This window comes from Zeugodacus cucurbitae, chromosome 2 (genome assembly GCF_028554725.1).
Source record: "Zeugodacus cucurbitae isolate PBARC_wt_2022May chromosome 2, idZeuCucr1.2, whole genome shotgun sequence".
In the NCBI taxonomy this organism is placed as follows: domain Eukaryota; kingdom Metazoa; phylum Arthropoda; class Insecta; order Diptera; family Tephritidae; genus Zeugodacus; species Zeugodacus cucurbitae.
Window position 1 is genome coordinate 31,872,605 of NC_071667.1, and position 14,951 is coordinate 31,887,555.

A 14,951-nucleotide genomic window follows, 5' to 3' on the forward strand; every position below is an offset into this window, starting at 1 on the left:
AAAGATAAATACTATAATATATTTTAAATTTTAAAAGATAATACCATAAATAATAAATAAAAACTAGTTGAATTAATTAATCGTTTAATTTTCGGGACTGAACTGAACTATATTTGTTGCCGAGATTTTAATTTTTTTTAAATATTTTTTGCAATGTTTCACTACTAAATAAACAATTTAAATATATAGGTATACACATATGTATGTTCATATGTATATTGCAATAAAATATATTAATTTGAGGAGCGAAAATGTCTCACATCTGCAAATGAAGTGTTTATTTAACTTCCTAATACTTCTATAACTAATCAGCGATTAAAATAATCGCAAATTTAACCCAAATGTTAAGCACGTGTCTGATGCCACGTGCACAAACTTGGGGTTATTATTGGAACATATTTGTATGTATGTACACATTTGCTAATAACAGTATGTATGTATATAAAATTGTCAGTCTACGCACAGAAGTAAACGCATATAAATAAGCGCTTTGTTACTAAGGGCTCTGATTTTATTTTAATATTTCGTAGGGTGTCTAATCACGTAATTTTATTCCTAACAACAGACGCAGGTACTAAATTCGTTCAATCTGGGGGAGGTATGCAGATGGTCTATAGAATTACAAATAATTTTAAAATTAATCTTTCTATCTTGTATATGTATATATAAATTTCATCTACCGTTATTTGTGCGGAATTCACACCTAAACCACTGTACAAATTTTAATAAAATTTTGCGCACTGTGAAGTTTGATCTAACTTAAAAGATATCATAGTTTATTTTTAAAATATTGTTTGCAATGGCCTGTCAGGTTGATTAAAAATCTAGATGTTTTAATAAAACTTTTAGTTGTTATAAAGTGTAATAATTACAAAGTATAAAAATTATCTAAACAAGAAAGGAAGTGCTAAGTTCGGGTGTAACTTAACATTTTATATTCTCGCAATTTATTTTTTCAATGTTATTAAGATAATATACAATTCGTTATTCTATATATAGTGTATGGGGGCTAATTTCACTCATTTTCAACACTGAGCTACATTATATGCAAGACAATATGCTCACTTAATTTTGCTAAGATATTTGACATACTAACCGCTATATACGGTATAAAGCTCACCGCTTGCTTGAAAACCTTAATATTAGGTGTATGGCAGCTAGGGTATAGAGCCGCACTATTAGAAAAAAATATTCCCTCTGAATTTTTTTAAAATTACATGAGAGATTTAGCGATATTTTCGTTAAAAAATTATCCTTAGGCTCTGAGTTCTTCTTGTTCGATGTCTGGGACCTTATGGTCCGATTTCGACAATTTAGAGTGATGCCACACCTCAACTACAGTGTTATATATTAACTGCAATCGATTGGTCACTTCTCTGCTCGCTATCTTTGAGGGTTGCTCGCCTGTCAAAAAATTTTTATGTGAAAGCAACAACAAAGTTATCTAGTTATTCGTGCAGGAGTGTATGCGGATACCTCATTAAAAATTCTATCGCCGCTTGCTGAGTGCTGCCAAATTTTGTTTTAGTTGTTTTTTTACTATTCACAATAGTAAAAACGACTCCGCAGAAATTTTAGACAAAAATGACAATACAAACATATATTTTTGTTATTTTTACTTTGAAACACATTTTAATTGATTAAATGAAACGTAAGGCATAGAAACAGTTCGAAACAAAGGTACAATTTTTTGTGCATATTTAAGTATTTCTCCGCCTAAGAAAATGGTCAAGCACTATTGCGCATGATTAAGAGGACATTTTAGCGCAGGTTGCACCATAAGTGCTGCCTATCAGTTGGAATTAGAGGATAGTGCGTTCTATTGGCTTCTCTATAACGCTTAGCCAATCGATGACAGCTATTGTAAAATAAATGTATCAGATGGACTTCAGAATTGTGTTATAAGGGAATTAGACGTGGTTGTTAACCGATTTCGCCCATTTTCTATCGGCAATATCACTGTTTCAAGAAAATAACATGTACCAAATTTCATTAAAACCGGTTAAATAGATATGGCTTATGACCCAGAAAGGTACGACGCCCATTTTACATTTTTTTTTTAATCTGAGAGTAACCTTTGTGACTGGCTATGGCACTAGAATTACAGTACTTGTGCAAAGTTTTCTTCCGATATCTTTACATGTTCCTAATTTATATATAGTAAAGTGGACGAATCAGATGGGCTTCAAAATAGTGGTATAAGGGAAGCAGGCGTGGTTGTGAACCGATTCGATCCTTTTCGCCCATTTTCAAACTATAGCATTGGGATGCCGACATGCAAACCTAAGTTCGAATTGGAATTGGTCGAGTAGTTTTTAAGATATGTTTGTTTGAGTTTGAGTGAAGCCTTCTATACCATCTTTACCATAAAATTTGGAATTTCTGGTATTTTCTTTACTGAATTAATGCACCGAAATCGGACTATAACTTTTCAAGGTACCAGATGTCGAACATGAGGAACTCAAAACTTGTGGCTAATCTTTTATTGAAAATATTGGTAAATCTCTTAGATATTTTATGAAATTCAAAAGATATGTGCTTCTTCTAATAGTGAAACAAAAATGATCAAAATAGGGTCAATAATTCCTTTATCCCCATTATACCTCATATACGGATTTTTAAACTTCTGGTGGACTTTATACCCATATTTATCGGTTAATATTTGATATTTTAGCAAAATGAAGTGAAAGTAGCTAAGTGGCGAAAATGGCTGAAAATATTTATTTTTTTTACATGTGAAAGCAACAACAAATTTATCCAGTTGAATTCGTACAAGAGAGTATGCGGATACCTCATTAAAAATTCTATCGCCGCGTTAGTGCTAACAAATTTTGTTTTACATATTAAGACTATTCACAATGGCAAGAATGGCTCAAAAGACAAATTATTGTCAAAGAGCACAATATACATTTTGTTTTTTAATATTTTTAACTTAATATAAATTTTAATTGATTAAATAAAACGTAAGGCATGGACGTAGCTAGAAATGAAGTGGTACAGTAGTTTGCAGGTTTAAGTTTTTTCCACCAAAGAAAATGGTGCAACACTACTGCACATGCTTAAGGGGACAGGGTTGCACCATAAATGTTGCCTTTTCGTTTGAATTACTGGGTAGTGTGTTCTATTGGCTTCCATATAACGCTTAGCCAATTCATAACAGCTATCATTGTTTTACTATAAAAATGTCGTTCAAGCAATATGAAATTAATATGATGTGTACGGAGTGAGTGTGTGTGGCCGAACGTCAATGCCAAGAAAAAAACTAAGGTATTGGATCAAATCAAATAAAAAATATATAATTTAATACAATGTTTAACACAATACAAAATCGTGTGAAAATGTAAATTTTCAAATTGAATTTTTCATTTGTCTTCATATATCTGGAATGCCTTCTATTTCTTATTTTTGTATGGAACAAAGCAAAGCAAAGCAAAGCAAAGCACGCTTATGCGGTTATGCGTGTGGTTTGGGGTTCAGCACATAAAAAAAAAACTTCCCCAATGAAAAAAGGAAACAAGGCATCGGATGAGAGACCCTAATTTTGATGACTACCACTGCAGACACATTAAGGACTACGATTTAAGGGCTTACACCTGGAATGTCTGGACCCTTAATTGGGAAGGTGCGTATGTCCAGCTGGTTGATGTCCTCGTAAGAGAAAAGGCTCACATCACCGCCATCTAATAAGTGTGATGTACGGGACAGGAACGTAAGAAGGTCGGCTCTTGTGACATCTACTACAGCGGCCATATAAAAGAGCGCAAATTTGGTGTGTGATTCGTGGTGACAGAGAGATTTCGTCGTCGAGTCCTGACATTCACTCCGGTGAATGAACGACTAGCTATAATCCACATCACTGCAAAGCTCTTCAATATCGTCAAATGGACTGAGACTAATCAACTTCGCCAGGTCCCGAAATATGACCGTCAGTAGTAACAAAATTCATTAAGCTACTTGGCTGTGTCCAGATCGAACACAACCAGATCGATGATGTTGCGATAGATGGACGGCATGTCTCCAGTATTTTTGATGTGCACTCCAGCTCTCTGAAAGCACTGATCAGCAACTCGGTATAAGGGAACTGTGGCGCGCTATATAAAGCTCATTTCGTACAGAATCTATTGGATTTCGAAAATGTCAAAAGAACAGTTGGAGGACAGGGTAATGCTCGAAATTTCTACGAAAGGATGCGGCGAATAACAGAAGGTTTCAAGATCGGAGCATTCTCTGGTAGGACCCTGAGGTCATCTAGCAGTTGATACCCAGAGTATATTGAATTTGCGGAGGGAATACTTCTCTAGCCTGTTAAATGGCAGTGAAAGTATAACACCAGAAGATGACGAACCCGATTCACCAATCGATAAGATGTTCCATTACCCGACCATGAAGAAATTCGAATAGCAATTACCCGCTTGAAGAACAACACGACATAGAACTGATAAGGTGCATGCATCAGCTTCTTTGCATAATATGGTCAGACAAAAACATGCCCACTGATTGAGACCTAAGTGCACTCTGCCCAATCTACAAAAAGGGTGACCCCTCAATCTGCGCCAATTACCGTGGGATAAGCCCCTCAACATTGCATACAAGGTTTTCAAAGTTCAGACAATAAAAATATACATTGGATCATAATTTAAACACAATTTTTTATTGCGTAAAAGATTATATATTCTCCATTCTCTTTTTTCCAAGGCGTGGTGCATAAAGATAATCTCTCCTATAGACGAAACTTATGATGATATCTGGGGAATTGCAGCAGACATTGAAACTAGTAGACACGGTTCTATTTAGAGAGTTCTAAACTAGATACAAAGAAGGAATATAGATACAAAATATAGATACAAAGAGGAATACGTATACCAAGTTTCATTAAGATATATTAAGTTTTCCTTTAAGTTATCGCATCATCAGACTATAACTTTTCAAGGCCCCAGACACTGAACATTATGACCTGAGTGCTCCTGGTTAATTTTTTAGTGCATAGTAATCAACTTTCCCTCACTTGTTTAAACGCATATTCTTATAAAATTCCTTGATAACTAAACATATAAGAGTAGAAAACAATTTGTAAATGAATTTGCTTTATAGAGGCAGATACTATAAATGCATAAAACTGTTGTTTATTTTCATTTATAAGCTAGTAGCATAACATGTAGAAAAATCATTAATTTATCAGTGTTAAATACGACTGCATTAAAATTTACATTCGCACGAATTTGGTTGACATCTTCTTCTGGTGTATGCGGGGTTTTCTGGTGAATTTTCATTTATTTTCCACTCTTCTTCGCGAGTTATTCATTAATTTTTTTCTACCACGCTCTACCTTGTAGAGGTAAATAACCCGCGCACTGTTGCTGATGTCCGTTCGAAATAAAATTATTTTGATTGCGATATGCCATGGCTAAACTGTTGGACATTAAAGAATTATTGCATGATTGCTGTTGTATTTGGTTATGGCTTCCAATCGTTCCATTATAGCTAGCAATAAGGGAGTTTGATGTATCTGGAGAATGGGAGTTAGTTGTTTCGCCCGTTATAAGATTTAAGCCACCTGTGATGCTGTTATTTGCTTCCGTGGTACCGATATTATCATTTACATTATTGTTGTTATTACTGGTATTACTTGTATTACTAGCCGTACCAGCTTGTTGAGATAGTGGTGTGCTGCTACTGCCTGAGCATGGCTTACCATCTTTTACGAGAACGGGTACCGCTACACGTCTAGGTGAACTAGAAGTCTGTGAATGAAATAAATTGCATGTAAAATATTTATTATTACATATGTATGTACATATATACTATTTAAAATATTTTCATTATTGGATCAAAATACACATATATATATTCGGAAATTTAGTAATATTGCGTACATCCTTTTGAAAGCTACTGTCTTTATGCGTATTTTTAAGTATATGTTTGAAGACTAAACAATAATAGTTTTTTCATTCATTTTATATATATATATCATGTATTTTACTGGAAGTGTTTGGTGTACATACTCTAGCTAAGAGAACGTTCTGGGCGACCAACAAAATTCGAAGAAGAAGGAAGCATTACTCGACGAAGATTTTTGCCAAACATAAGAACAGCTTGTATAATCTTAGGAAGTCACTCAAGTCAAGTTTGAAATTGGGTGCCAAGGGACGTTGAGAAACCCTGATTGACTACTAAAAACAAAGTCGTTTTTACATTGGCTTGCGACTGGTAATGAAACATGAATCTATGTCGACAAACCTGAACACAAAAAACAAAATATGTGAAGCCTGGGCATCCAGCCAGATCAACGGTAACCCAACTATCCTTGACGTCAATGTAATGCTTTGTATTTGGTGGGATCTGAAGGGCGTGCTATGTTATGAGTTTCTAAAACCGACTACAACTTATTAAACTTAAGATCGGTTGCCGAAAACTCCCAAATTTTGCGAAAACTATAATTTTTCATCATGATAACCTCAGTATATACAGTAGAAAACCTCTTTTGTTTACATTAATTTTCATCTTTTAACACACCACCGAGGCGTACTTGGGTTGTGTGCTATGCTTTTTTTGCTACAATTGTGGTAATTAGGGTGTTGTGCTAGCATTTAAACTTCACAAAACTTTTAAAGTCCGATGAACAGTACTTAAATAATTATTAAATCAAATAAATTTTTTCATTATTATTGGAATTATTTTAAATTATTTCGGATATTTATTAAATTTTATGGTGGTATTAACTGTTATTTATTGATAAGTTAGTTATATTTTATGTACAAGTGTATTACGCGATTCAACTATTAAATATTATATTTAAATAAATACATCCCTGGGTTGGTGACACTGTATTTGGCGCTTTCAAATTTTTAAAGATTTAATATTACTATTAAACAATTTGAATAATTTTCCACTAAATAACCTTGAAAGAGTATGTACATATGTCTGGTTCAAGAAAGTTCTTGGCAAACTTCTTTGGCAATGTATGTATGTATGCGATTGGCGTTGCAACCGTTTAGCCGGTTATAGCCGAATCGACGATAGTGCGCCACCTCTCTCTCTCCTTCGCAGTTCGGCGCCAGTTGGAGATCCCAAGTGTAACCAGGTCGCTCTCCACCTGGTCCCTCCAACGGAGTGGAGGCCTTTCCCTTCCTCGGCTTCCTCCGGCGGGTACTGCATCGAACACTTTCAGGGCTGGAGTGTTTTCGTCCATTCGGACAACATGACCTAGCCAGCGTAGCCGCTGTCTTTTTATTCGTCGTCGTCAATGTCGTCGTATAACTCGTACAGCTCATCGTTCCATCGTCTGCGGTATTCGCCGTTGCCAATGTTCTGAGGACCATAAATCTTGCGCAAAATTTTCCTCTCGAAAACTCCTAGTGTCGTCTCATCTGATGTTGACATCAAACCAAGCTTCTGCACCGTAGAGCAGGACGGGATGCTTATCATTGATTTTGGTTCGTCGAGAGAGGACTTTACTGTTCAATTGCCTACTCAGTCCAAAGTAGCACCTGTTGGCAAGAGTTATTCTGCGCTGGATTTCGAGGCTGACATTGTTGGTGTTGTTGATACTGGTTCCCAGGTATACGAAATTATCTACGACCTCGAAGTTATGACTGTCAACAGTGACGTGGGAGCCAAGACGCGAATGCGCCGACTGTTTGCTTGATGACAGGAGATATTTTGTCTTGTCCTCATTCACCTCCAGACCCATTCGCTTCGCCTCCTTATCCATGCGGGAAAAAGCAGAACAAACGGCGCGGTTGTTGCTTGGCAATGTCTTCCATAAATAGTCAGCAATAATTGAAAACGATTTCCTTCAGAGAAATTCATTTTCATATTTATATGGTTATATGCATAATGAATATTTTAAAATGCATAATTGTTTGCTGTCTTTAACATTATTCGAAAAAGGGTAGATCTGTGAAGACGCCTATACTTTTACAAAATAAAAAGTGTAGGATTCGTCAAACTTAGTAAAAGCTCTTGAGCTTTTTATAAATTTCATAAAAAACTTATATTAGTATTAAATGACGATTTTGATTCTTGTTATTTGATTTTTTGCTAATTTTGTGCCAGTTAAGTTTAAATAAATGTGGCCAAAAATAACGTACCATAGAGAAGTACTTGTATGAGAGCTGTATTTTATTCTCACCACTTATGAAATATCTCATCTACATTTAATATTTTTTTTGCAATAATATGGCACACATTGATGTTAAAATCTTCTATAATTGAAATATGGTATAAATAAATAATTTCGCTTCATATAAGACAGCTATATACATAACATTTGCTATTTTATGACTAAAGTTTTACTAAAATGAAGTACTCAATATATACAGCACTGTGTTTTTCCAAGATGGCGGCTATCTTACCACCGAGAATTCCCCACGAATAAGGTTTTCTACTTTATGTACTGTGATGATAACAGTCCGCATTATGTTGCAAAATTAATTTGAAAATAATGAAATAATGGTGCATATAACCCTATATCTAACTCGTTTAGTTTTATGACTTACAATCAACAGTTTTGTGAACAAAACTATAATACTCGCTCAGCAACTTTGTTGCGGGAGTATAAGAATTGTAATTTAGGAATTGTATTTTAAGAAATTTTACGCACCTGATTTTGTTGGCTCTGTTCTGCCATCGCCTTTTCTTTTGCTTGCCGCTTGCATTTATATCTGTGATTTTGAAACCATATTTTAACCTGTTAAATTGGAAAAATATATTATAACTTCATATTGTTTTTGGATACAAATAGTAAATACATATATAGGAGGTTCACAACCTGTACTATTGCTTTATTTATATAGTGCGCTATTGAATTAGAATAGCTGATGAAACGCAATTAGACAATTAATCATCTAGTGCGACAGAGAAAGGAATATTATTCATTGGGCAAAATAATAAAAATGTGATAAAAGTAAAGGATTCGAATAGCATCTGATGCAAAGAGTTAGTTTGCGCCATGACCATATTTGGCGACAGGCCAGATGGGCGTTTATTACTAAAACCGGAAATAGCAGCAATGTCATTACCAAAGATTTCAGGGTCATTATTTCTATTGAAAACGTTTCATATGCTCAAGGACTTGTATATCAAAGATAGACTTGTATATCAAAGATATGCAGTACCGTTATTTCCACAGCATGCAAGCCAAAAGCTAAACTTAAACTGCCAAACTTAAAGATGGTGCTGATTTTTCATACATGATTGAGTACAAAAGGATATAAATTATAACAAGCTTATTGTTGTCACCAGCAACTGTAAAATATCACGCGACAAAACATATTGTAAATAAAGAATTTATAAAAATTTAATTGTTCTTTATATACAGTGGAACCTCTCTACTCGAATTACCATAATCCACAAAAAAACTACGAGTTATAGAAATTTTCATTAATACATACATTTTTCAAAAAGCTGTAAAATATAGTTTTAGTTATTTACTTCGCAAAAAGTTTTATTTATATACATTAAAACATGTATTCTGTAATTTTGATTGTTGCAGTTTGCTATTGTTTGACCCTTGATGTCTGTATCTCATGCCTTTGTTACACGATTTATGAAATCTATAAGTGTATTATCATATTTTTGTTCGCCTCCATACGAATATAATGACTCCTTTAAAATTGTTCCTTGACAGTAAAATTTTAAATTTTGGTCGAAAAGTTCGATTTATAGAAGGAAATTTTTATGAATCTGACTTCTATTGCCCATTCAAAACTTCGACTTATGGAGAACTTCGAGTTAAGGAAGTTTGAGATATGGAAGGAAATTTGTATGAAATTTAATTAAACGCTATTGCCTAATCAAAGTTCGAGTTATGGAGATCTTCGACTTATAGAAGTTGGAGTTATGGAAGTTACACTGTATTATTAACGTATTATCAAACGTATCAGTGTCATACATATGTATGATTTTTTGAACTATCTTATTCAGTATGTAATAAGATAAGTATAAAATCATCCTGAAGTTGATAATTTGTTTCAAATACTTTTAACCTACACATGGCCAATTTTAGTTTTGTAACTTAATTTGTGGCTGCGAACGTTATGTTTCTGGCAATACCAAGATATTCTTGCACGGGTAGATGTCGGACAAATTTGGGCATAATCAACATTTTCTTCTTATTTCAATAGGGTATAACATTTTTCCATCAAGCTCATATTACAGATGATAAAAGGGGTCAAAGTTAGATTTTTGAAAAAAAATAAAATTTGTATGCTTACAAATATATATTTTTTTACTTAAGTGATATATACAGAAATTATATTAACACACATACCAAGAGAAAGGTCTGTAAATCTCAACTTATGGTCAACATAATCGGACTGCTGAGCGTACTATTCGCAATACCATCACACATCTTGAGACCCAGCCTTCATTATGGTATGACATTCGACCGAATAGACCACGTCCAGCACGCAGTGAAGAATTTATAGCAGCCGTAGCTGAGAGTGTACATGAAGGCCGCGTAGAGGCGATTAGGCGCCGTTCACAGCAACTCGGACTGACTTATGGAACGACTTGGCGCATTTTACGTCGAGATCTTAAATTGAAAGCGTACTAAATACAGCTTGTGCAAGAACTGAAGCCGATCGACCTTCCCAAGCGACATCGCTTGGCTCTATAGGCTCCTGAAAAATTCCAAGAAAATCTGACTTTTTCGAGCCAAGTTCTGTTCAGTGATAAGGCCCATTTCTGGTTCAATGGGTATGTAAACAAACAAAATTGCTGCATTTGGGACGAAGGGCAGTCTGAAGAGATTCAAGAGGTGCGACTTCATCCGTAATAACGGTTTGGTGTGGTTTGTGGGGCTGTGGAATCATCGTTCGAGTGACCACCAAGATAGTGAGATATCACACTGTTAGACTTTTTCCTTTGGAGATATGTAAAGTCTAAAGTCTATGCGGATAATCCCGCTTCAATTCAGACTTTGGAGCAAAATATCAGGCGTGTCTATCGCCAGTTACCAAGCAAAATGTTCGAACGAGTCATCGAAAATTGGATTCAACGGATGAACCATCTGAGACGTAGCCATGACCAACATTTGAAAGAGAAAATATTGAAAAAATTAAATGAGCATTCAATTTGAATTTTCAGTGTTTCAGTGTTTCTTTAAAATATATATGTAGTTTTTGATTTTACAATAAGTAAGATATTACGAAATTCGAAAGCAAATAATTTGATATTTGAGGATAACTTTGAAAAATGGAGAATTTACTTTTTTCTTAAGAACAAATCTTCAGGACAAAATTTTTATGGTCCAATACCCAGCCGAGTGTTGTACAGTGTAAGTCATAGTATGTAGATACCAGCCCGGTATATATTATCAAATTATGCTTTAACAAATTCAACTGTAGCGATGTTAAAATGTTTGCCTAACAACACCGCTCGGAATCGTTTGCTGGCTGTAAACAAGTAAATATCTTTAACTCTTATGTTAGATGGATTATTTAAAAATTACTATGCCTTTTTGTATAATACTTTTGATACACTTAACTAACAAACCTGACTATTAAATTGGACATCAATGCACCCAACGTCATACGTATGACAATTTAGGTTCATACATCGTCTATTATTGGCATCAACTTTATCTGCTTCTCAGTGATCGCATTGCGTTCAAGGAATACAACTTAAATCCTATCTGTAACTTTCAGAACAAAACGACGAGTATATATAACACAACTTATTATCTTGAAATTCTTCTTAACTCATTAATTAATTAATTACTCTGTACTCCACCCACCCCTTCGAACTACCAATAATGCAAGATTTCTGTATAATTAATTTTTTGTTGAAAAAAATTAAAGAACTTAGGTTATGTAGCAGTTTTATACATTTGCCGTCAAATGTTGACTACGCTTTACAGCAATAGCAAATAAAACAATTAGACCCCGAACGATTAATCTGCCTTGGCATCTTCAATAGTCTTGGTATTTCTTTTAAATCCCTCTTAATTCAATATTTTCTATTTCACTTCTTTGGTTTCTTTAAAGCTTCAAGTATGACTTCTTCAGTTCACCTTATAAAACACGGTGGGATTTTGATTTGATATTTGACTGAACCAGTCATTGTTCACGGATGGGGGTTATGTTCAGGAAAGTTCCTGACCGCCATTCACTTGGGAGTGGCCAGGAACGATTCTTTTGCATATGGCTCAAGCAGCTCACGATTTCCGGTTTTAGACCAAGTATGCTCTGGGTAGCCAACAGATATTCGTTTGGAGGTGAGCTAAAGTAGAAGATGAAGCCTACTTATGCGTAGGCCCACTGGGCGTAGGCTTTGCGACCCAGATAAAACCTCTCCAATTAAACAACACTGCAAACATATTAAGGACTATGATTTATGGCATGCGTCTGGAATGTCCAGTCCCTTAATTGGGAAGGTATCGCTGCCAGCTGCCCGTTAATTAACACAAGGAATGTTCGACATCGAGAAGCTGAAAGCATTCATCGGCAACTCGGTATAAGGTAACTGTGGGACATTTCAAGCAATTTTGCAATCGAAAAAACAGCTGGTATGACGAGGATTGTAAAGAAGAAGAATAATATAAAGGAATTAATTATTTTTGCACTAAATTGAATGTTTTATTTTACACAGTTAGAATTACCCGATTTATATAAAGTAAGCACAGTTGAGAAAGCTATTAAAATATTTTTAAATATTTAAACTTATGTAAAATATTAAACACGTCTTGAAATTTGATAAATACTATAATTAACATCCCTAAAACTTATGACTACTATATATGTATGTACATACATACATATGTGTGTATGTCATTTAAAAAAATATCAGCATGAACGTGATCACGTTGAAGAAATTAAAACATGCTTTAATCATAACCTATCACGTTTGTTAAATTGTAAACGTTTGTTTTTTCATTTCTTTGTATTAAAGAACAAAGAATAACTTAATAATTGCTGTTATGGGAGAAAAATGTATACCTACCCTAAAATATATGTAAGTTGTCTATTGTAATGTCATGTCTTATTTAAGGGATGCTCTTAAGTACCCTTGTGTTAGGTACTTTAGTTCCAATAATTGTGGTTTGATTCACATGCATAGCAAATACCGTTTCCTTCAACGTACATATGTATGTGTATTTTTATAGTTTAAAGAAAATAATAGTGTAAACAGTGAAAAGATTTTTCGCTTCATTGACAAATTTTAGTAATTTTGTTATAATGTACATATGTATATGATTTTGTGCATGCACAAATATACTGCTTGTGATAATGGCTTGAAACAGCATGGAATAATCAATGTATGTTTGTCTAATGTAGACATATGTATGTATATATATTGTATGGCATATTAAATTAGTATACGAGGTCTGTTAAAAAAATAACGTGAATATTCAAACTTCGCGGGCTACATTCACTCGTGCTCACACAATTAAGCCACTGCGTTTAAAAATTACATTTCTGCAAAAAAATTTGAAAATTAATCGTGCATCGGACTATCCTTAGCAAACGAAGGTTATGATATGTTAATGAAATTTAGTGCATGCATTAAGCGAACCAATTTTAAGCATATTTTCATATATGGTCGAAATATAAAATATGTCCCAATGAAAATTTTAGTTGAAAGGCAACTCCGATTTCGTCGAATTTTTGAAACTGAAGCAAATTTAGCAACTCCAGCAAAATACTTATTCTAATATACTATATGTATATCATACTGTCCGACCGATTCCTAATTTGTAGGCGATTAATCGGGGCCAGTTGGCAAAGCATGGCCGATACCGATTCTTTAATCCATTCATTAATAAATTTATTTAGTTCGGTAACGAAATCGACGAGCGAAAATGGATCGACTGACCCAGTTTTTTGCCTATAGCAACGAGGGTTTATATGAGAATGAGTGGTATTATGAAACTATCTTCAAAATCTAAACGAGTTGTCGAACAATACTGTGCATATTTGACATGCATCGGATCATTCTAATTGGGTTAAACGGCCCATTCACACTGGAAATTCGACAGTTGATGGCAGTGCTCACACGAACATCACATATGAATAATTTTATTATAATGAAAAAAAAAATCGAGTGTGGATGGGCTGCTTTAAACAAAACCTTCAATTTAATACAAAAATAATCGATTTATGTTTACTGCACTCATTATCGCGAGGAATGATTCGTCGAGTGAAATGAACTGTGTTTTCGGAAAATTTAATATTTTAATATTTAGTTATCAAAAAATTTAAAACCCAAAACATTGATTTAAGGGAAACAGGCGAAAGAAGTACAATGAATTGGTAAAAAACGGCTAATGCTGAATTTGTTAGCCAATACTTGCAGTTACCGAGGCTAATTTATCGGTGGGACTCTAATATTATATATACTTTGTCAAGTAATTCTTTGCAAAATGAAAACAGACACACAAAATCGACTTGGACATGAATTTTTATTAGAAAAAGTAAAGATTATGACTTTCCATTTACAGCATTATTTATAATAATATTAATATAATACATACATATATTTAATACTAAAATATGATAAAACAAGTAAGGAAAGGCTAAGTTCGGGTGCAACCGAACATGTTAACTCGCAATTTATGCTATGTTTTTATTAAGATAACACACAATGTGATATATATTCAGTATAAAGCCCAATAGAAATACGAAAATCATCATATATGGTATATAGTCTGAGGTAATTCCTGAGCTGATTAAACTCATTTTCATCACCAACATACATTATATCTAAGAATATATGCTCATTTCATTTGGCTAAGATATTTCACATATTACCCGATTTATAAGCTATTAAGTTTTTTTTATTTTTAGAGAATCCCATAATTAGGCATATGAGAGCTAGGGGAAGTTATCACCCGATTTTAACCATTTCGTATACAGAGACACCCTATTAGAAGAAAAACATTTCCTTTGAATTAAATTAAGATATTTGAGAGATTTCAACAATTTTTTCACAAGCGATGCCACAGATCATAT

At 34.0% G+C, this 14,951-nt stretch overlaps 1 protein-coding gene across 1 annotated transcript in view; it reads right to left on the reverse strand.

Moving 5' to 3' along the window:
* Positions 1-5,075: 5,075 nt before the first annotated feature.
* The window catches only part of LOC105219597 (homeobox protein Nkx-2.4), a 50,065-nt gene continuing 40,189 nt past the window's right edge, over positions 5,076-14,951 (reverse strand). The window contains exons 6-7 of the mRNA XM_054228143.1: positions 8,603-8,689; positions 5,076-5,741 (exon numbers count right to left, since the gene is read on the reverse strand). Coding sequence (XP_054084118.1) covers positions 5,313-5,741; positions 8,603-8,689 — 516 coding nt within the window. The 3' untranslated portion in view covers positions 5,076-5,312. The remainder of the gene's footprint in view (positions 5,742-8,602; positions 8,690-14,951) is intronic.